General features: G+C 49.3%; 2 protein-coding genes across 5 annotated transcripts; both read left to right on the top strand.

Moving 5' to 3' along the window:
* Rbm42 (RNA binding motif protein 42) lies at window positions 1-9359 on the top strand. Of its 2 annotated transcripts, XM_021166608.2 has the most exons (10): window positions 1-247; window positions 466-601; window positions 2351-2435; window positions 2531-2605; window positions 4153-4218; window positions 4295-4470; window positions 4973-5305; window positions 5517-5634; window positions 8862-9056; window positions 9140-9359. In XM_021166608.2, exons 1-10 carry the CDS (start codon window positions 108-110, stop codon window positions 9250-9252), a joined length of 1437 nt encoding a protein of 478 aa, XP_021022267.1. In that variant the 5' UTR covers window positions 1-107; the 3' UTR covers window positions 9253-9359. The 2 variants fall into 2 exon arrangements, with proteins under 2 accessions (XP_021022267.1, XP_021022268.1); XM_021166609.2 differs by lacking the exon at window positions 4153-4218 and having other exon boundaries at window positions 4316-4470.
* Window positions 9360-14047: 4688 nt separating this feature from the next.
* On the top strand, window positions 14048-16960 carry Etv2 (ETS variant transcription factor 2). Of its 3 annotated transcripts, none has more exons than XM_085841933.1 (7): window positions 14048-14160; window positions 14708-14797; window positions 14895-14984; window positions 15188-15247; window positions 15464-15940; window positions 16473-16585; window positions 16740-16960. In XM_085841933.1, the coding sequence occupies exons 1-7, from the start codon at window positions 14094-14096 to the stop codon at window positions 16938-16940; spliced, it is 1098 nt and encodes a 365-aa protein (XP_085698059.1). In that variant the 5' UTR covers window positions 14048-14093; the 3' UTR covers window positions 16941-16960. The 3 variants fall into 3 exon arrangements, with proteins under 3 accessions (XP_085698059.1, XP_085698058.1, XP_021022288.1); XM_085841932.1 differs by lacking the exon at window positions 14048-14160 and adding an exon at window positions 14288-14452; XM_021166629.2 differs by lacking the exon at window positions 14048-14160 and adding an exon at window positions 14288-14452 and having other exon boundaries at window positions 14898-14984.
* The last annotated feature ends 5734 nt before the right edge of the window (window positions 16961-22694 follow it).

Here is a 22694-nt window from a genome sequence, read left to right on the forward strand (position 1 = left end):
GCGCATCCGTCGCGGTAGTCCACACGTCATCGGCCGGCTCCCACCCTGAGACGAAAGGGACTCGACCGTAGAACCCGCGGCGGCTGCTGGAAGGGGCAGTGAAGGCTATGGCATCAGCGATGGCCGGAGCAGGGCCGGCTCCGGGACTCCCGGTGGCGGGAGGGCCGGTGGTCCCGGGGCCTGGTGTCGGCATCCCGGGCAAGAGCGGCGAGGAACGCTTGAAAGAAATGGAGGCGGAGATGGCCCTGTAAGGCCCTGAGTAGGAGAAATAAAAGCTGTTCCCGGGCAAACCCACTCAACCCTGTAGCCTCCAGGTCTTCAGAAGGTTGAGATGTGGTTCCATAAGGGGCCGTGGGACCCGAGGGATGCGGGGAGGCATTAGCTGGGATGAAGGCGCGGTGGAGAGGTGCCCAGCACCTCAGGCTTGGTGAGACCTGACCTATGGTATCTGTTCCGCTACCCCAGGTTTGAGCAAGAAGTATTGGGAGCTCCGGTGACCGGAATCCCAACTGCTGTGCCTGCGGTGCCCACGGTAGAAGCGATGCAGGTCCCCCCAGCTCCTGTGATCCGCCCAATTATCGCCACCAACACATACCAACAGGTAAGGTGAGAGCTACAGTTTATGAGTCGGGAGAACAGAGTGGTTTGGTCCCAATCAGGGCTTATCTATGGACAGCGATTGATGTTTTGGCTGGCATGACAACTTAAGTGACAGGGACTCAGGATGCAAGACAGTATATTTAATCCATTGGAAACTAGTATTCTACAGTGTCTGTCCGGTAGAACTTTCTGCAGTGTTATTCTATATAAACATCTCTTGAGCCGGGCGTGGTGGCGCACGCCTTTAATCCCAGCACTTGGGAGGCAGAGGCAGGTGGATGTCTGAGTTCGAGGCCAGCCTGGTCTACAAAGTGAGTTCCAGGACAGCCAGGGCTATACAGAGAAACCCTGTCTCGAAAAACAAAAAAAAAAAAAAAAAAAAATCTCTTGAAAGTTTATATTCACGGATTTGGGGTGTAGTTCAGTGGTAGAGCACTTAGCCTGGCAGAGTCCTATTTTCTAAGCCCACTACCACCACAAAAAAAAAAACCCAAAAAATATTAAAATGTGTATCTGTGTTGTCATTCCCAAGACTCATGGATAATATTCCAGGTGCTTAATAGTCAGCTGTAAGACAGAAGCCGAGGAAAGAAGGAAACAGGGGTGAACTATTTAGAGGAGCACCAGCAGAGAAAACGTGTTAATTGTGTTCACAGTTATTAGGTGGGCTGGGATGCAGCTTAGTGATAAATCTCATGCCTGGCATGTCAAAGCCGTAGGTTCAATCCCTTGCATTGCAGAGGGAACAAAAAAGATCTCAGCACTAGGCACTGTTCTAAGCAAGGGGTGTATAGGAGAAAACAAAACAGAAAAGTTCCTGTTGTTTCTTTGACCTTACAAAGTGGTAAGAGTTTTACTAGCAGTCAGGGAAGGCCTTTTTGATTTGGTATTAGTAAAGCAAAGATAGAGATGAGACGACTGGACCATGCAGATGTCTGGAGTGATGTTATCCCAGGCAAAAGGTTGTCCATGCCAAGACTGAGACAGCGTTGTCTTCTTGTTCATGCAACAGCAGAGAGGTCAGTGGCTAGCGAGGAGCGAACAAAAGGGGAAATGGAGAAGATTAAAACAGTGATGGAAGCTAGATCTAGCAGGGTCTTCTGAGCCACTTTAAGATGAAATGAGGAACTACTAGAGAATGCTAAGGTGGGTGGTAATGGTCCAACTTAGAGGTTAAGCAAGTAGCTTTGGCTGTCTGGATAATATACGAGAGAGGGCAAGGGTGAGTTCAAGGAGATGGAGGAAGAGGCTAATAATCTAGGTAAGGTAGAGGTAGACAACAGGGAGAACAGGTCGAACATTAGTTAAGATAGTGTGGGGTCTGCAGCCTCACTCTGAACATACCTGCTCTCAGAAATCACAGGGCCCTGGTTAGTCCTCGGATGGGAGATAGTGCTGTAGGGAACTGAGTCAGAGAAGTTGATCCTGGGAGATATTAATAATAAAAGCTTAAGCTATTAAGTGGTGGTAGCACATGCCTTTAATCCCAGCACTTGGAAGGCAGAGGCAGATCTTTGTGAGTCTGAGGTCAGCCTGATCTACAGATGGAGTTACAGGACAGCCAGGGTTACACAGAGAAACCCTGTCTTGAAAAACAACAAAAATAGCTTTATTTAGTATGGCTCCAGAAGCCCCAGTGAAGAGACCTTGTAGCAGACTCTGAGTGGTCACCAGACCCATAAAATAAAGAGTAAAAGTATTAACCTGCCAGGGGAGCCAGCATCTCTGAGCCACAACTCCTCCCCAATAGGTCCAACAGACTCTGGAGGCCCGGGCAGCTGCTGCAGCCACAGTTGTTCCTCCCATGGTGGGAGGCCCTCCTTTTGTGGGCCCAGGTAAGTGATAAATGAGGGGTCCTGTTTCAGGCAGGGTGGTAAAAGGGGGTGCCCAAAGGTTGCCTCCCACCATCCTCACCTCTTCCTCCCCACAGTTGGCTTTGGCCCTGCCGATCGTGGTCACCTGGACAGTCCTGAGGCTCGAGAGGCCATGTTCCTGAGGCGAGCAGGTAGGTTGGGGACCAAGACCTTACTTTTGGCCAGGTACACTTGTCTGACTCCGCCCTGCTGCAGATCCCTATCTCCATGCTGATACCGTCTTCACTCAGTACATCCCTGACCGTGTCCTTCCGTACTGTCTCGAGTCATGGCACTCAGTTAGATCCTCTCAGATCTAGTCTAGTCCTGCACTTGTCCTTGCCGAGCTTGGCATTCTCCCCAGCTTGCAGCACCTTCTAGCAAACTCTTGAGTGCTTACTATGCTTGTCATCTTTCACTTCCTCTGACAAGCAAGCTTTGTGAAGGGCAGAATTCTTGATTTTTGTCACATAGTAAACGTGACAAAATCTCCACCGAGAGAAGATGGGCGGTCTAGACCAGCACCAGGCGGCTGACTGGTAGTGACCCGGTTCCATGCAGAGGCATACGCTCCATCCAGCTCATTCAGGAGTTCCAAGCATGGCTGAGATGTCAGCAAGTCAAGGGGCCTTGTCTCTTCTGCTGCATGTCAATCAGCTATGAGCCTCCAACCTTCCTGTCCACCGCCATTGCCCACACTTACACACAGTCACATCCTGCTAGGTTCTGTGACATTACTTGTGAGAATATGTGGTGAGATGTGTTCTCAGTTGAATGTGAAATTTTGTTAGCTGTGTTTTATATATTAATGCTATTCTGCTGTTCTGTTCTTGTGCTGGGGATGAACCCAGGGCCGAAAGTGTGCTGTGTACTAAGCTCTATCCATGCAAGCCCTTGGCTTTTAGAAATAAGACCTTGCTATGCAGCCCAGGCTGGCATAAACTCACATCTCCTGTGTGTGCTGCCTGAACACTACACTTACTAGCATGTCCCTCTCTCCCCATCTTTCTCTTTAATCTGATTTAAAAGATGACAAATGTTAACATCGATTCTTTAGTAACTTAGTGAACATCTGACTTGGTCACCCTGCCCAGCTCCTTAGCCTGCCGTGCCCTTGGAAGGATATCATGGCTCAGCTAGAAAAGCTGTTTTGATGCCTCCCAGTCTTTCTCCTGGGGCTCCCCAATCCCACCCCCACCCATATCCTATGGAATATCGCCTGTACCGGAAGGGAAAGGTTCTCCTTATAAATGCTCTCCATGGTGGTGATATTTCTGCTCACCCTTTGCTTGATTGCTTTCATTATCCTGAGGTCCTAGCTCATGGGTTCCTTTCTCCAGGAGGCCTCCAGTTCCCCACAAGCACCCTCTACTGGCTGGGTCAGGATGCTCTTGCCTCTGACAGCTCCCTGGGCTGCCCTTCTCTGGCAGTGCATGGATTGCCTCCTGTCCTGGACCAAGAGCCCCAGAGGACCGTGTGGTCTGCTGGGTGGGTTCCTAGCACTGTTCCCAGCAGGCTTAGGTTCTCAGGAAGTCCTCACAGTCAGTGTGCTGAGTGAGTCAGTGGCGAGACCGCTTCATCTTCTAAACGGCTCCTCAGTCTCTCCTCCAGGACCTCCTGGGTGCTCAGAATACCTACACAAACACCTTGTCCCAAGTGTCCCTTTCCCCCATGACACCCCCATCTCTCTCTCCCACAGCTGTGGCCCCTCAGAGGGCCCCTATCCTGCGTCCTGCCTTCGTCCCCCACGTGCTACAGAGAGCAGGTGAGGGGCCAGGGTCATGATCCCTGCCAAGCAATTTCTCCCAAGCCATGGGACTCCCCCACTAACACCCTGACAGATTCTGCCCTTTCCTCTGCAGCTGGTGGCCCCCGACCTATGGCCCTGAGGCCTCCACACCAGGCCCTGGTTGGACCCCCTCTGCCTGGGCCTCCTGGACCACCCATGATGCTGCCACCAATGGCTCGGGCACCTGGACCACCCCTGGGTTCTATGGCTGCTCTGAGACCTCCCCTGGTAAGTGGAGACTGCTATGGTTAAAGCCCTGATTTATATGAAGTCTTTCTTTCCCCAACTTTGCTTCTGCATCTTTGTACCCCTATTCTTTTTCTTTGTATCGGGGGAAAAAAACCAAAAACTTGGTTTTCTTTGCTCTTTGGAGCCAATAACTTACTATGTAGCTCAGGCTGGCCTAGACCTTGTAGTCCTCCTGCCTCTCAGCCTCCCAAATGATGAGGCGTGTGGACCATGCCCAGCTTTCTCCTGTGCGGAAGAGAGTCCAAAGAGAAACACCCACTGTGGATTAGTTCCATGTGTTTCTGTTTTCCTTTGATTGCCCTTTTTTTAACCTATGTGCATTCAGCATCTCCTTTGCTGCCTGCAGTTCTCTGTATCCAGCTACTATATACTTCTTTGCTCACTGTTCCCTGGCTCCCAGACCCTTGCTCTGTACACAGTGGGGATAGTAAAATGCCAGTCTGTGAGCTACCCATCCCTAACAGCCTTTCCTTGCCCACAGGAAGAGCCAGCAGCTCCTCGAGAGCTAGGCCTAGGCCTTGGTTTGGGCCTGAAGGACAAGGAAGAGGCAGTAGTGGCCGCAGCGGCTGGGCTGGAGGAAGCTAGCGCAGCAGTGGCAGTGGGGGCAGGAGGAGCCCCAGCTGGGCCTGCAGTCATTGGCCCCAGCCTCCCGCTGGCCCTCGCCATGCCCTTGCCTGAGCCTGAGCCCTTGCCCCTCCCACTGGAGGTGGTACGTGGCCTGCTGCCTCCGCTGCGAATTCCTGAGCTCTTGTCTCTCCGTCCACGACCTCGGCCCCCTCGGCCTGAGCCTCCTCCTGGCCTCATGGCCCTAGAGGTAAGCAGGGAATGTACAGAGAGGGGACAGAAAGGGCCAGGAGAGAGCAGAAGCCTATGCGTTTCCACACACAGAGGGTGCCGGGTGAGGGGAGGCAACCCCTCATAGTCCACGTCTGGAAGCGGATCTAGTACTTGAATGGAAGGTGCCATGGCTGGAGGCGTTGCAGAGCATGAGACTTCCAACACCCTTCCCTTCCTTCCCCCTATAGGTCCCAGAGCCACTGGGTGAAGACAAGAAGAAAGGCAAGCCAGAGAAACTGAAACGCTGCATTCGCACAGCAGCGGGGAGCAGCTGGGAGGACCCCAGCCTGCTGGAGTGGGATGCCGGTGAGTGGCCAGAGCAAGAGGCTGGATATTACCCATCCAAGAACAGGCTGCACTCAGTTTTCAGGGCCACCAACATGGAAAAGGAAGCAGGGGGACTCCGCAGTGCCTGGAGGGCAGGACTCTCCTCACCATGTTGGGAAGTGGTGGGCATAATTGATCTTTAGGGCTTTGGTGATGTCTCTCTGTATCCCAGGCTGGCCTTAACTTTCAATCCTTTTGGCTTAGCCTTGTGAGGGATGGAATTACAGGTGTGAGCCGCCATGGCTGATTGTTAACGAGGGCTTTCAGACCCTTACTTGTGGGGAACCAGGCCTGCTGAAGGGCAAAAGGATTTTGTTTCAACTTTATATGAAAACTTGAAAGTGCACAGTGCTACAGTGAATGACCTACTGCTGCCTAGATTCCGCAGTTAACATTGCGATGTATTTGCTTTATTACTGTGTGTTTAGGTTTCCCGTATCCCCCAACCCGTATGCGCGCGCACACACACACACACACACACACACACACACATGTGCATGCTAGGTATCCATAGAATCCTGCCTTCACAAAGTCATCCCTTTGTTTGAAATAAGAATTGAAATTATTTTTGTTGTTTTGTGGGGTGGGGTCTCATGGGGTCAGATGGACCTCAGACTCATTATCTAGCCAAGTAAGGTGTTGAACTTCTGCCCCTTCTGCCTTTGCATGTGAGTCTGGCATGTACCACCACTCTTGAGTTTATGCGGTGCCAAATTGAACCCAGGGGTACGGTGAGCTGTACCACCTGCTTAGCATCCCTAGCCTACTACTTTGTTTTTAAATACCTCAGAATTCACACCTAAGGAAGACATTCTCTCATGATACTATTAGAGCAGCTAGGAAAACAATTATAATTGATGTAGTTACAAGCTCTCTATGTAGCCAGGCTAGTCGTGAGCTTATCATCCTCTTATGTCAGCCTCCCAAATGCTGGAACTACATACAAGTGTTCTTTACTTAGACCCAGCTTCTGCTCTTTTTCTTTGTTCTGATCACACTGGCCTACAGAGCCTGGGCATGTAGCTCAGTGGTGGAGCACTTGCCTAGCATATGTGAGCCCCTGAGTTCCATCTCCCAATAGTGCAGAAAAAAAATTGAACAAGCTGACAGTAGAGAAATGCTTCAGTAGTGAAAGAGTGCTTACTACCTCAGTTTAGTTCCTACATGAAGCTCCTCAGAACTACCTGTAACTCCAGCTCCAGGGGACCTGAGACTGTAGACCCCAGGAACAGCAGCGCTCACATGTGCACCTTCCCCACACAGACACATACACAGTACTTAAGAAATAAAAACTTTAGGCCAGGTATGATGACACACTTGAGAGGCAGGCAGATGTTGGGGGTTCGAGGCCAGTCAGGGCTACATAGCCAGATGCCTATGAGTTTGAGGCCAGCCTAGTTTACAGTAGCAACTTCCAGGTCAACCAGGGGCTACATCATGAGACTTTGTCTCAAAAAAAAGTTACTTTTTCTTTTAAAAAAGAAGCAGTTAGGTGTGGTGGTCCAGGCCTTTAATCCCAGCACAGGGGAGGCAGAGAGGCAGGCGGATTTCTGAGTTTGAGACCAGCCTGGTCTATGAAGTAAGTTCCAGGACAGCCAGGGCTTTACAGAGAAACCCTGTCTCAAAAAAACCAAACCAAGCCGGGCGTGGTGGCACACGCCTTTAATCCCAGCGCTCGGGAGGCAGAGGCAGGCGGATTTCTGAGTTTGAGGCCAGCCTGGTCTACAGAGTGAGTTCCAGGACAGCCAAGGCTACACAGAGAAACCCTGTCTCGAAAAACCAAAAAAAAAAAAAAAAAAAAAAAACAAACCAAAAAAAGAAGCTAGATAAATCCTAAACCCAGAATAAATGAGTAACCATTCATGCAGAAGGGCAGAGAGGGTGTCTATATTCCAGCCAGCATCCTGCATGCTGGCCCAGGTTCGTAGACATAAAGCCAGGAGGACAGGGGATATTCTGGTGGCACCTCTGCTTCCTTGAATGCCCCTCCAGACCTTGCTAGGACCCTCAACAGGAAGCGTGCTTCCTGTAAGAGTGAGACGAGTACCTGCCCACAAAGATGTGTTAGCTGGGCTGGCCAGGGGGCACACGCAGGTGCATCTCTGCATGTTGAAGACCAGCCAGGGTACATAGTGAGACCCTTCCCTCCACCTTCCAAAAAATAAAAGTTTTAAGCTGAGAGGTCAGCTTGTGGACACTTGGCTTCAGGATGCACCTCTGCAGCCATTTTCTTATGAAGATGGTTTTGCCAGCATGCCTGACTTATATCTTATATGTTTTCTAAGTTGCTAGGTCAATGGCCTTGCTAGAAAAATCTCACAATAGGTTATCAGGTTATTTCCTCCTGGGTTAGCCTATTTCACTCTCAAAGAGTATCTTTAATCACCTTGGAAGCCATGAAGCAGCCCCAGCCATAGCTGAGGACAAAGCAAACTGCCTTTTTCACTCCAGCCCTCAGCTGCTGCCTCCTTCCTGGGACAGGGCTGTAGCCTGGTGCAGTTTACTTGATCATTCAAGTCTCACATCTCTATTTCTGTGGAGGAAGACAGTAATTCAAGAGCATGCCTTCTAGAGGCGCAGGCCCTGAGGATAAACCCAAGAGTGGTGACAGAGGTCTCCTTGGAGAAGGGGCAGGCAATGTGTTTGTGCTCTCATGTCAACGTGGAGTTAAAACAGACTTTCAGACTTTCAGAGGTGGCCCAGATAAGGAAGAATGAGGTGTCTCAGGAGGCTGGTGAGTGCTAGAGGCTCAAAGGACCAAGGACAGACTAAAGCTAAGACAGAGTTGAGACTTCATTGTAAAAAGAAGTAACCACTGTAGGTGAGGGACGGCTGTGCTGTTGGAGGTTAAAGGTGTAGACTCTGGGTGTGTTCACACCTGTACTTCCAGCATGGAGGCTGAGGCAGAAAGATTGAGTTTGAGGCCAGGCTGAGCTACTACATAACAACCTATTTCAAAGAGAAAATAGACTCTGCAACCAGATGCCTGAACTCCCAGCTCTGCTTGATGTAAGTTCAGGCAGTAGCTTGATTCCTCTACCTCTGTGGGGAAGGCCTAGAGTCCCAGAGGCTTCCCTGTAAGACTGCCTGACTCGAGGTTCAGCACTACATGGATACTGATGGATACTGGCAGTTATTAACTGAAGGTTCTGGGGATGGAGGAGCACCTGGGATGTGCTGACCTGACCTCTTCTCTCTCATCCCAGATGACTTCCGGATCTTCTGCGGGGATCTGGGCAATGAGGTGAACGATGACATCTTGGCACGAGCCTTCAGCCGTTTCCCATCCTTCCTTAAGGCTAAGGTGATCCGTGACAAGCGCACAGGCAAAACCAAGGGCTATGGCTTTGTCAGCTTCAAAGACCCCAGTGACTATGTGCGCGCCATGCGAGAGATGAATGGTGAGTGAGCCCTCTCCCGGGGAGGGTGGGTGTGGTAGAAGCCTAACCTCCCAAGTCTGACCTGGAACCCTCCATTCCCACAGGAAAGTACGTGGGCTCACGCCCCATCAAGCTTCGCAAAAGCATGTGGAAGGACCGGAACCTGGATGTGGTCCGTAAGAAGCAGAAGGAAAAGAAAAAGTTGGGCCTCAGATAGGATCTGTGGCTAGGCACCCGCTCCCACCTGGCCGTGCGCTAGCTCCTTTCAACAGTTGTCCACTTGCCTGTCCCAAAACCAGTTTCAATAAATTACCTTCATTTCCATCCCTGACTGGACTAAGAAACTGTTGGCCAACAGGGCCTGGCTCACCCCACTTGAGAACTGAGAACTTTGAAAGTTCACCTAGCAAACATTCAGATGAACAATGTTGAGCGTCTGGTCTGTGGCTATTATGTCATGTGTGTGTGTGTGCGTGCGTGCGTGCGCACGCGCTCTCCCTCTCCTTCCACCATGTGGGCTTTAGGGATCAGATTGGTCATTAGACTTGGTAGCAAGAAGTGTCTTTGCCCACTGAGTCACTCACCGGCTCCCTCTGATGGGATCTCTGATGTTCCTGGCTGCCCTCAAACATGGATGTGGTTTACACCAAACTCCAGGAGCAAGCATTTGAGGCCTCCTGGGCTACATAACAAGAACTTGTTTTAAAGGGGAGAGTCTGCTCTCTAGGATTATATGTGTGCACTACCACAGACAAGTGTATGGGGTACTGGGAATTGAATTTAGGGCTTTGTGTATACTAGGTAGACACCTACCATCAGAGCCTTACCCTCGGCCTCTAGCCTCCTAAATTCTCATGTGCGTGCCAAGTGTTGGCCCATTCCATCTGAGGAAGAGGGACTTTAAAAGGTCAAAAGCAAGCCTAGCTTGGGTCTGTGTTCTGACTCCAGCCTGTGCTCTTGGCACTGCCCTCCTAGAACGCACAGCCACCATTGGTAGACTTCCATCTGTTCCAGGATCTGGGCAGTGCTGAGGACACTGATTACCATCAGCTCCTAGAGCTCATGAAATGATGTCTCCATGGACCCCAACCCAGACATGGAGGACTGGGAAGCCCAGGGACTGACCTTAGGATGGAGACATCCTAAAGGAATCTGGTATGAACTAGCTCTGTAGTCCCAGCTGGGGGTAAGCTTGCATTCCCACCCCAGTCTCCCAAGTGCTGGGATCCCACTGTGGCTCAGAGACTATCTTCACCCTATCTTGATCACCTTGTGGACTTGCGGTGTGTACAGTCTCTGGTGAGCCCTATTCAGCATCTCTTGTAGGCTCTGGGTTTCCATTTCTCTCCCCTCTCCAAACCTACTAGCTATCTGTGCCTTTGGGGTCTATACATAGCTTCAAGCTTGAAGCCCGAGTTGGTGATGCATGAGGACAGGCCCAGCACTTGGAAAACTGAGGCAGGAAGATCACCATGAGTTCAAGGCCAGTCTGCACTTCATAGCAAGACCCTCTCAAAAGCCTGCAAAGGGAAATTCCTGAGCTGAGGAATTCCTGTATGAATGGGGAAGGGGAACTGGGAAGGGTTCCACAGAATTAAGACCCAGCACTGGGAGGCAGAGGCAACAAGATCTCTCTGAGTTTGAGACCAGCCTGGTCTACTTAGGAAGTTATAGGACAGCTAGGGCTACAAAATGAGACCATGTCTCAAGAAGAAAAAGGGGGAGATGGGGAGAAAGAAAGAAAAGGAAGTAAGAAAAAGATCTAGAAGGAAATGCCCAGAACCCAGCACTTTATAGATGCTGGGCATGCCCAAGCTAGAAAAAGCAGAGGTACCGGGCTGGAGTGTAAGAAGAAGATGTGGAGGTCTGCCAGAGGCACAGCCATCAGAAGCCTAGATTAGGGAACAAATTAAGGGAGATTGGGGCTTGAGAGTGGAGAGGCAATGCCAAGGCTCTCCAGGGACATTACTTTGGAGAGGTGTCAAATTTCTTCTGTTCCTGTCTCCCCACACTCTTTACAACTCCCTCCCTGACGACGTCACATTTTCCAGTCTGGCCACAGGGGTGAGGGCCTCCCTCCCCGGCAGGAAATGCCCTTTAGCCCCCTGCCACCTGGAGTGGACTACTCAACCCCCAAACCCTTAGGCTCCCTTCTCCCCGTGGCCAGCTCTTCCTACCCTAAATCCCCTTTCTTCCCTGCAACTAAAAGAGTAAGGGAGGAGATGGAAAGGTGACCCAGGAAAAGGAATTGTCAAAGAGCAAAGGACAGAGGTTTCAACAAGCAGAGATATATGGATGGGGGAGGCTAGGCAGAGTAGGAACTAAAAAAGTACAAGGTACAGAGAGATGGAGGACACTATGTCCCAGGAGTGAAACAGATCCAGGGCTAGGGACCTCAGGGAAGCAGGAGACAGGAGAGGCCAGCCTCAGGGAAAGGAAGCCTGGGGCAAGAAGACCAACAGGACCCTTCGGGCCTGGAGGATGAATGAATTGGGGGCTGGAGAGAACCAGTGATCTCCCCAGCAGTTCATGGCTCACTCAACTCTGGATCCAAGCATAGGCCCAAGAGACTGTTCCCTGGGGGTTCTGTTTCTCTGCAGAATGGAAGTGCCATTGGGTGTGTCTCTCACCCAAATACTAAAGAATGAGGGTTCTGTGCCAGTTCTGTAGGCTATTAAAAAGATTTGGGGCAGCCATCAAGCGATGGCTCGGTGCTTCAGAGCACTTGCTGCTCTGCAGAGGACCTGGGTTTGGTTCTCAGTGCCCCTAGGGTAGCTCACAACCTTCCACAATTCCATTTCCAGAGGGTCCAATGCCACCTGATTTCCACAGGCACCAGGCATGCACATGCTGCACAGACATGCAGACCGACAACACTCAGAAATCTTTTCTTTTAAAATTTTTGCTAGGCATCATGGTACATGCTTCTAATCCCAGAATCTAGGAAGAGGAGGAAGGAGGATTAACAGTTCCATCTGAGGCCAGCCTGGGCTGCATAATCAAACACTCTCTCTCTAAAAATCAAGGGTTTAGATGAGTGAGGTGGTTCAGTGGGTAGCCACACATGGTGGGCAATCCCATTGACCCGAGTTTGATCCCTAGAATCCATGTGGTGGGAGAAGAGTGCTAACCCTCACAGTGTGTCCTTTGACCTCTAACAGTGTACACACACACACACACACACACACACACACACACACTACAAACCAATACCAGGCAAGGTGGCACATGCCTTTAATCCTAGCACTCAGGAGGCAGATGGAAGCAAATGTCTGTGAGTTTGAGGCCAGCTGGGGCAACATAGTGAAACCCTGTTCTGAAAAAAAGGAAAGAGAGAGAGAGAGAGAGAGAGAGAGAGAGAGAAGGCTTGGTGGGAAGGTGGGCTCCATGGCTAAAGGTGCTTTCCACACAAGTCTGAAGACCTGGGTTCAATCCGCATGTGAAGGTAGAAGGAGAGAACGGCCTGCACAAAGTTGTTTTCTGACTTCTACATGCACATCCTGGCACACACACAACAACAATAGTAAAGTTAAGGGTAGTGGTATAGCGAAATGGTAGAGCACTTGCCAAAACAAATTAAAGAAAAATACTTGTATTTATTACCTTTAAATAGGGTCTCACTTTGTAAACCCTGCTAGCCTGGAACTTACTATGTAGACCAGACTGGCATTGAAATTCCAGAGATCTGCCTTCTTAGTGCTGGAGTTAAAGGCATACACTGCCATGTCTGGAAATAAAAATGCTTTTAATATTGAGTATGTACTCATTTATAATAAGTATTTTTTGTTGGATTGGTGTGATTCTGGGGTTTTGTTTTGTTTTGTTTTGTTTTGTTTGAGACAGGTTTCCTCTTTATAGCCCTGGTTGTCCTGGAACTCACTCTGTGTTGACCTCTAACTCAGAGATCCACCTACCTCTGCCTCCCAGTTACTGGGATTAAAGGTGTATGCTAGCACTGTCCAGCCAGTAAGTAAAATTTTAGTATTAAAATTAAGTATTAGGGCTGGTGAGATGGCTCAGTGGGTAAGAGCACCCGACTGCTCATCTGAAGGTCCGGAGTTCAAATCCCAGCAACCACATGGTGGCTCACAACCATCCATAACGAGATCTGACTCCCTCTTCTGGAGTGTCTGAAGACAGCTTCGGTGTATTTACATATAATAAATAAATAAATAAATAAATAAATAAATAAATAAATAAATAAAAATTAAGTATTAAAATGGCCTCAAATATTTTCATATTAATATTTACTTATTAATATCTACTAAGCAAGTACTTAGAAAAATGAGCACAGCATTGTCTGAGGCCAAGTTACTGAAGCCAAGGTTCAACAAGACTTAGCAAATTAAAACAAAACAAAGAACCAAAATAACAGGATGCCTAGTTACTAAGTTTTAGTTTAACAAGTTAAATACTTTCTGGTGTCGCTGTGTCCCAAATATTGTTTGCATACTTTTGCACATTGTGCATGTGATTCTTTTCTGAATCAGTTGAAGTAAGCTTCAAACAAAACTCTTCATTTCTAAATGACTCCATTTTCTAACCTATCACTGCACACATAAAAATTATTCCATGCAATAACTCACATTCAGTTCATACTCGAAATTCTCCAGTTGTTTGGGACTGCTATAGCCCAGAAAGCCCAGACAGAAAAAGAAATGGGAGAAAACATGCCTCAATTTCCCCCTTCATAAATTCCCCCCTTAAAACACTTCCCCCTTAAGAAGGTTAAATGAAGGCCCGTTGTCACGACTTCTCGGACCCATAAGACCCTCATTTAACGTCAGTGGTTACTATTATTGTCGTCTATAATGATGTTATTTTGATTATGGTTGCCATTATTCGGTAGTAGCTCCAGGACACCCTCCCTGTGCCTGGTAAGGGATTCGGGGTTGGATTCTCCTCCACCCCACCCCGATCTGCTGTCTGTCACCCTGCCGATTGTGACGTAGGCTGATGCTAGGGAAAGGGGGCATCTGGCCGGAAATCCCTCTTCCTGTTGCAGATAAGCCCAGAGCTGCCCAGCTGACCCCAGACCCTCCTCCCCCACCACTTTTCATGTCTCACCACCAAATCCTCAAGACGGGGAACCTGTCCAAGCCCATCACCCCATCCCCACTACCCCGTAAGCATCCCTTAGACCTCAGCACCCCAATTCCTGCCCTGCCCCTGTTCCCCAAGTTCTTTTCCAAGCCCAATTCGTCCCCGAAAAGGGACCGTTCCAGGGACCCGTGCGCATCCTAAAGCAGGGGGTGCAGCTTGACCACGCCCCCATCCCTGCAACTTGACCCAGGCTGCGACCCCCAGCTCTGACGTCTCGGAAAATTCCCCCTCCCCTATCAGGCCCCCCGGGAAGGGTGCATGGTATGAAATGGGGCTGAAACCCCCCTGGCTAGGAGAGAAGGAACCTGCCAGAGGTGAGCCACGAACTGGGGACTGAATGCCTGGGTGTTTGAACTAGGAAGGACCTGGGAACACCAAGATGTAGGGAACCTGGATTTAAGCGTCTAAGAGAGGGTGAAGGAACTGGAAACCAATATTCCTTTTCCTGGGGAAGGAGGTTGCAGAAGTCTCCTCTGGGTCTGAGGGAAACAAGGGTTGCAATCAGATTCTTGGGTCCCTAAATGTCACCAGCTTGTCCATTACCCTTGGAACTTTCCTCTCTCAACCAGAACCGTCAGAACAAGCGTCCATGGACCTGTGGAACTGGGATGAGGCGTCACTGCAGGAAGTGCCTCCTGGGGACAAGCTGACAGGACTGGGTAAGCTGCTGTGTTTTGGGACAAAGTGTATGCAAGGCTCCAAAGATGCGGGGCCCCTTGACCCCTAACCGGGACTTAACATCCTTGTTGCCTGCAGAAGGAGCGGAATTTGGTTTCTATTTCCCTGAAGTGGCCCTACAAGAGGACACACCAATCACACCAATGAACATAGAAGGCTGCTGGAAAGGTGGTTGCTGGGCTTGACCCCCTGTGTGCTGGGGGCGGGGGAGGGGGATGGGAGATTCTGGGCTTTTTAGAAGGAGCGAGGGTGCTGAGCGGGAAGGAAGTAACATGTTTGGAATCGAGATTGAAGGAAGCGTGAGTGGATGGCCGAGGTCCCTAAGTCATTGCCCACATCTTTCCTAAACTCAGCTCTCTTGTCCAACATAGGGTTCCCAGAGCTGGACTGGAACCCCGCTTTACCTCACGAAGAAGTACCTTTCCAGGCAGGTGAGTGGTAGAAATGGAGATGGAAAGAGAGGAGCTAGGGTCCTGACACACTAGAGCTGAGTTCAGACCCCCTAGTATACAGAGGACCAGGACTAAGACTGGGGACAGCTAAATCCTCAAGGCCATATGAGGCGCCAAAACTCCCCTAAAACTCCGAAGGGTGCGGGAGACCAAGACTCCTGGGCTTCCCTTGTTTAAGGTCTGTCTTCCTCGCAGAGCCCGTTGCTCACCCCCTTCCGTGGTCGCGAGACTGGACAGACCTGGGGTGCAACACCTCGGACCCGTGGAGCTGTGCTTCACAGACGCCAGGACCTGCCCCCACTGGCACGAGCCCCTCCCCCTTCGTCGGCTTTGAAGGGGCGACCGGTCAGAATCCTGCCACCTCGGCAGGAGGGGTCCCCTCGTGGTCGCACCCTCCGGCTGCCTGGAGCACTACCAGCTGGGACTGTTCTGTGGGCCCCAGTGGCGCCACCTACTGGGACAATGGCCTGGGCGGGGAAGTGCATGAGGACTATAAAATGTCATGGGGCGGGTCTGCCGGTTCGGACTACACCACCACGTGGAATACTGGGCTGCAGGACTGCAGCATCCCTTTCGAGGGGCACCAGAGTCCAGCATTCACCACGCCCTCCAAATCGAACAAGCAGTCTGATAGAGCCACATTGACTCGCTACTCCAAAACTAACCACCGAGGTAAGAGACTGCAAACTGCAGAAGAGGTAAAGCAAAACGGATTAGGACTGGGCCTGGGTACCTTGTGGGTGGGGTCTGGGTAACTAAAAGAGGCGGGATCCGGGAAACTGGCAGCTAGAGGACAGGGGTTCTGTATCAGAAAGCAGAAGAGGGAACGGGTGAGAGGATGGAACTGACTTTCTAGGGACCAACAAAAAAGGCCCCTAGGTTATGTGAGAGGAAAGAAGAGCGTTCGGACTCCTGGGTCTTCGAGGTGGGGAGGCTAAACTCCTGAATCTCCTAGATGTGGCTCAGGCTGCCAGGAGTTCCTGAAACTGGCTCTTGGGTCTCTACTATGGAGGGATCCAAACTCACAGACTCCCGAGGAGGAACAGAGCTGGACTCCTGGGTCCTAAATTGGGAGAACCTGAACCTTTTGAACCTTTTGGCCTTCAAAGTGAAGGCTCCCCGACTCTTAGGTTCGTCGCAGCAGTGTTTTGGGTCTGAGAAACCTGGCGTTCACATGCCCCCCCCCCCTCTCTCTCTCTCTCAGGTCCCATTCAGCTGTGGCAATTCCTCCTGGAGCTGCTCCACGACGGGGCGCGCAGCAGCTGCATCCGCTGGACGGGCAATAGCCGCGAGTTCCAGCTGTGCGACCCCAAAGAGGTGAGACAGCTCCCCTTGCCGGGCAAGCCCAACTTACCTAGTTCTCAGCCCCGCCCCCACCCACTCACAACCCCCCACGCCCATCAGGACTGAGACCCGCCCCGCCCATAGCAGCTAAGACCCTGGTCCCTCTGACCTCAAGATTGTGTCCTAGGTGGCCCGGCTGTGGGGCGAGCGCAAGAGGAAGCCGGGAATGAATTATGAGAAACTGAGTCGAGGTCTACGTTATTATTACCGCCGCGACATCGTGCTCAAGAGTGGTGGGCGCAAGTACACATACCGCTTCGGGGGACGTGTGCCTGTCCTAGCCTATCAGGATGATATGGGGCATCTGCCAGGTGCAGAAGGCCAATAAAACAAAAAACAAAAGCAACCCTGTCGAACCTGCGTGTCTGGTGTCTGTTTCTTTTTCACTGATACCTACTCGACCTGTCAAGGGAGCTTAAATGTGCACCCTGACATTTCAGGCTCCACCCAGACTGAGGTATCCGGACCCCTGTCTATCTTTGACCGAGTGTTTCCCTCCCGTGGTCCCTACCTAGACTGTCTGTCATAGCTCCTTAGTCCTTAGTTTCAAGACGACCATCAAGGCCATTTCACTATGAGTGATGATGCAGGTCACTAATTTCACAGCATTCAGGAGGCTGAGGCAAGAGGATTGTAAAATTAGGGGCTCCAGACCTACCAGAACTACAAACTAGTCCTTAGTCCTAAGAGGACCCAGGAGGGAGGACCGGACCCGCCCCCTTCCAATGGGAAACCTGTAAACTACAAAGCCCTTGCTCCCTCCCTGCCAGTTTTCCCCAGCCCTTCCTTGCCTTAGGAATCTAGGTCCCACCACTTCCCACTGCCTTTGCTCTCTCTGCATCTACTGCACCTCTCACCTTGGTTAGTTTAAGGTAGTCTGTAGGGTCTATTGTGTGCCAGTACTGTATGGGAACTTTTTTTTTTTTTTTTGATTCTTCAGCTGACTGCAAGAGGGTTTATTGTACACGAGCTACACTTGGCCACAAGAGAACAGAGCTAGTCCAGAGTGCCGGGGGTCCAGGGCAGAGGGACTGTTTTGGTTGTAAGAAAGGAGGTCATTTCTCCAGGCGAGGTGACGTTCCAGGTCTACTGAGACTCATTACTGATGGCAGCACACAGTCCGATAGCTTGTCCCGGCCCTCAGCATCCCTCACTTCTGCTCCTGCAGGCGTCGTGGGTGCACGGGCTAGCTTACTTGGACCTCTGCCTCATCTTTCTTCTCTTGCGCTTCAGCCTGTGCATTCTCTTCTTCCGCCACTTCGCCCTCATGGCACAGGAGTCTCAAGGAAGATGGCGCTAAGACCGAGAGCTGTATAGGAACTTTTTAAAGAAATTGGACTTCTTTAAAGATTTGTATATTTTATACATGTGACTACACTGTCACTGTCATCCCTCTTTTCAGACACACCAGTAGAGGGCATCAATCCCATTACAGATGGTTGTGAGCCACCATTGTGGTTGCAGGGAATTGAACTCAGGACCACTGGAAGAGGTCCAGTGCTCTTAAGTGCTAAGCCATCTCTCCAGCCCCAAAACTGACAATAGTTTATCCTCTGAAATTTATCTAAGAGTTTAATCCCTGAAGTTTTATGTTAAATATATTAAGAGCATAGAAAGTGAATCTGTGGCAGAGATGGTGGCCTGTTTGGAAATAATTAGATGATTAGGAAGAAGTTCCCATGGTTGCATTCTGATGTTTTATAACTAGAGCTAGAGACACACAAGGGTGTTTCAGTCTCATACTATGTGATATCTCAAGATGACCAGCAAGAAGGTCATTTCACTGAGTGGTGACTCAGGCCGCTAATTTCATAGCATTTGGGAGACTGAGACAGGAGGATTGTAAATTTAGGGCCTCCAGACCTGCCAGAGCTATCTAGCAAGATATTGTTTTTTTATTTAAACAAAACAAAACTCCATGGAACTGGAGAAATAGCTCTTTGGTTAAGAGCACTGACTGTTCTTCCAGAGGATGCTGTTCTCACAAGGCAGCTCACAACTCTCTGTAACTGCACGTCTAGGGGGACAGCTTCAGATATACATACAGACAAAACACCAATCCACATAAAATAAAATAAAATAATGTAACAACCCATAAAGTAGTGAAATGACATAATCATTTGGACCCTGCTCGGAGCCACAGTTCTATAACTGGGATCTTATTGCTCTAGACCACGAGCCAAAAACAAACCTATGCTCCTTATAAAGTGGCCCAACTTGAACATTTTATTATAGTAAGAGTGTTATTACAGCTATAAAACCCCATCTCAGAAGTTTATCTGCTCTGTCTTCTTGAAGAAAAGAGGCTCACAGCCAGGCATAATGGCTAATGCCTTTGATCCAAGAACTCAGGAGGCGGCAGAGGCACAACGATCTTTATGAGCTCAAAGCCAGCCTGGTCCACAGAGTGAGTTCCAGGACAGCACAGGTACACAGATAAACCCTGTCTCAAAACAAAACAAAATAGAGAAAGAGGAGGGAGGGAGGGAGGGAGGGAGGGAGGGAGGGAGGGAGGGAGGGAAGAGAGTCAAGCTTCAAAAAGGCTTTGCTGAGTATCTTCTAGTTGTAGAAGAAATCTGAGTAATTAGACCTAATGTACACTTAGAACAACCATGGGCACTCCAAGTTGGAAGGCACAGAATCAGACCTTCAAAAAGCCTACAGGAAGCTTAACCCACTCCAGGAGCCCTCAGAGGGCTGTTACTGTGTAACTCTCCTGTGTGTGATGCTGAAGATACATCACTAACCACAACAGGCACAACCTACATTCACTGCCATCAGAAAGGACAAGCCCATAGTCCTTAGGACTGGGATGGAGAAAACCCAGGTGATTATGATAGCCCAAAAGGAGGAAACTATGTAGCCCAGGAGGAAGAAAGTCTGGGACTGGGGTGGAGAGAAGAAGTCAGGAAAGCAAAGAATGTTTCTATCAGAAGACAAGACCAAGAGATTTGTTTCTGGTGATGGTAGTGGTGGGGTTTTGTTTTTGTTTTGTTTTGTTTTGTTTTTCAAGACAGGCTTTCTCTGTGTAGCCCTGGCTGGCTCACTCTCTAGATCAGGCTGCCCCAAACTCACAGAGATCTGCCTTCATCTGCCACCTGAGTGCTGGGATTTAAAGGCATGTGCCACTACTATCCAGTCAAAGTCCTTGTTTCTACAGTGCGTGAGCAAGGCAGATCTAGGAGGTGACTTAGTGAAAATTCTCTATCTTTGCTTTTGTTTGTTTTGTTTTTGGGGTTTGTCTTAGTCAGGGTTTCTTGTTGTTGTTGTTGTTGTCATTTTGTTGTTGTTGTTGTTGTTTTGGTCTTTGGATTTTGGTTTTTTTTGAGACAGGGTTTCTCTGTATAGTCCTGGCTGCCTGGAACTCACTTTGTAGATCAGGCTGGCCTCGAACTCAGAAATCTACCTGCCTCTGCCTCCCAAGTGCTGAGATTAAAGGCGTGCGCCACCCAGCTTAGTCAGGGTTTCTATTCTTGCACATCATGACCAATAAGCAAGTTGGGGAGTAAAGGGTTTATTCAGCTTACATTTCCACATTGCTGTTCATCCCTAAAGAAAGTCAGGACTGGAACTCAAACAGGTCAGGAAGCAGGAGCTGAGGCAGAGGTCATGGAGGGATGTTACTTACTGGCTTGCTTCCCCTAGCTTACACAACTTGCTTTCTTATAGAACCCAAGACTACTAGCCCAGGGATAGCACCACCCACAATAGGCTCTCTCATCCTTGATCACTAAATGAGAAATTGCCTTACAGCTGGATCTCATGGAGGCATTTCCTCAACTGAAGCTCCTTTCTCTGTGATAACTCCAGCTTGTTCAAGTTGACACACAAAACCAGCCAGTACAGGGTTGGTTGTTTGTTTTCAAGGCATGGTTTCTCTTTGTAGCCCTTGCTGTCCTAGAAATCTCCCTATAGATCAGCTGACTTCCAGCTCAGAGATTCACCTGCCTCTGCCTTCTGAGGGCTTGAATTAAAAGCATGTGCCACCACTACCCAGCAACATGCAAAATCTTACAGTACTGTTCAGAAATATGCATATGGGTGGAGAGGGGTCACTTTACAAAGGATCCATAGGCAATGGTGTCTCTCCAAGGCACTTGGAAGGCACAGTGGCATATAAGCAGAGACAGGATCTAGATTTTAGGAAGATGTTGTTGAAAGGGATGGATGTTTTATGTAAACAACTCCACAAGTAATTACAATGGTGACTGCGAGACTATGAAGGAGGCTCCTGTACCAGTTAGGTCTTGACACTGGATCAAAGAAGTCTGTGGATGTCAACAAGATGGCAGAACCTGTAAAGACACACGCCCTCGAGCCTGACAACCTAAATTTGACCCCAGGGACCTAGATGGTAGAAAGAGAGAACCTGTTGAGTTTAAGGGCACACGCCTTTAGTCCCAGCACTGGGGAGGCAGAGGCAGGTGGATTTCTGAGTTCGAGGCCAGCCTGGTCTACAAAGTGAGTTCCAGGGCAGCCAGGGCTATACAGAGAAACCCTGTCTCGAAAAACCAAAAAAAAAAAAAAAAAAGAAAAACCAAACAAGAAAAAAAAAAAAGAATGATACTGTACCACTTTCCCCATGGATCTCTTTCCATCAGACCCAACATTTAATTCCTAAAGTTTCCTCCAATCAGTACAGGTCTTGCGGCTGCCTGGATGTGTGAACAGTGATCTCTGGGGATTGAGAATAGTAACGAGCAGGCAGTGGTGTCTGATACAGTGATGGATGAGACTGTAGGAGAGACCAGTTCATTTTTCACCTTTTAACAAAGCTCTTAGGACCTAAGAAGGCAAGGTTTTTGTGTTTTGTTTTTTTTTCAGCAGTGCCTTAAAAAAAAAAAAGATTTATTTATTTATTGTATGTATATGAATACACTGTATCTGTTCAGATGGTTATGAGCCTTCATGTGGTTGCTGGGAACTGAATTTTTAGGATCTCTGCTCACTCTGTCAATTCTGCTCACTCAGTCCCTGCTTGCTCCGGGCCAAAGATTTATTTATTATTATACATAAGTACACTGTAGCTGACTTTAGATATACCAGAAGAGGGCGCCAGATCTCATTAGGGTGGTTGTGAGCCACCATGTAGTTGTTGGGATTTGAACTCAGGACCTTAGGAAGAGCAGTCAGTGCTCTTACCCACTGAGCTATCTCACCAGCCCCCCACCCCTTTTTTAAAACAGGGTTTCTCTGTGTAGCCCTAGCTGTCCTGGAACTAATTCTGTAAACCAGGTTGCCCTCAAACTCAGAGATCCTCCTGCCTCTACCTCCTAAATGCTGGCATTAAAGGCATGTGCCACCACTGTCCAGCTAGCTATCTTGTGAACTGAATTATGTCAATTCAGAATACAGGTTTTGTGTGTAAAAATTACCCTAAAAAGGGCTTGGTGCTACACCAAGATTTCAAACACCTAGTGTAATCACTGGAGACCTAATAAAAACTTTCTATTAACTTAAACCCAGGTCTGAGCAGTCTTTTCTGGTGGATACTCCACAACATATGAATGTTGGTCAGTGGTAGTTCAGGCCTTTAATCCCAGCACTCGGGGAGGCAAAAGCAGGCAGATATAAATTCGAGGCCAGCCTGGCCTGCAGAGTGAGTTCTAGGACACCCATAGATAGATAGATGAGTTTCCAGGGCTACACAGAGAACCTCTATGTGAATGGCTACTCTTGATTATCAACTTGACTATATATAGAATGAACTATAACCCAGAAACATAGGGTGCACCTGCAATTCAGACTTGAGGCAGGAAGACAACATGCCTGTAATCTGGACCTTAAGGCTGGAAGACACAGGCTTTTGATCCAGACCTCTATGAGGAATGACTCAAGCTTTTGGTCCCAGTCTTGAAGCACACCTTTATTCTGGGCCATATCTTCTGCTGGAGGCCTATATAAGGACAATGGAAGAAGGGACAGGCACTTGCTTTGCCAGTACTTCCATTGGAGCCTAGTTCTTCTGGATTCCAGTTATGCAGAAAAGCAGCTGAAACAGCAACCCTCAAGGATCAGAGCAATTCACCACATTGCTTCCAATTATGATGATAATGGACGAAACATGAAACTGTAAGCCAGC

The sequence above is a fragment of the Mus caroli genome, unplaced genomic scaffold (assembly GCF_978045245.1).
Source record: "Mus caroli unplaced genomic scaffold, Mus_caroli_1 scaffold_8, whole genome shotgun sequence".
Taxonomy (NCBI): Eukaryota; Metazoa; Chordata; class Mammalia; order Rodentia; family Muridae; genus Mus; species Mus caroli.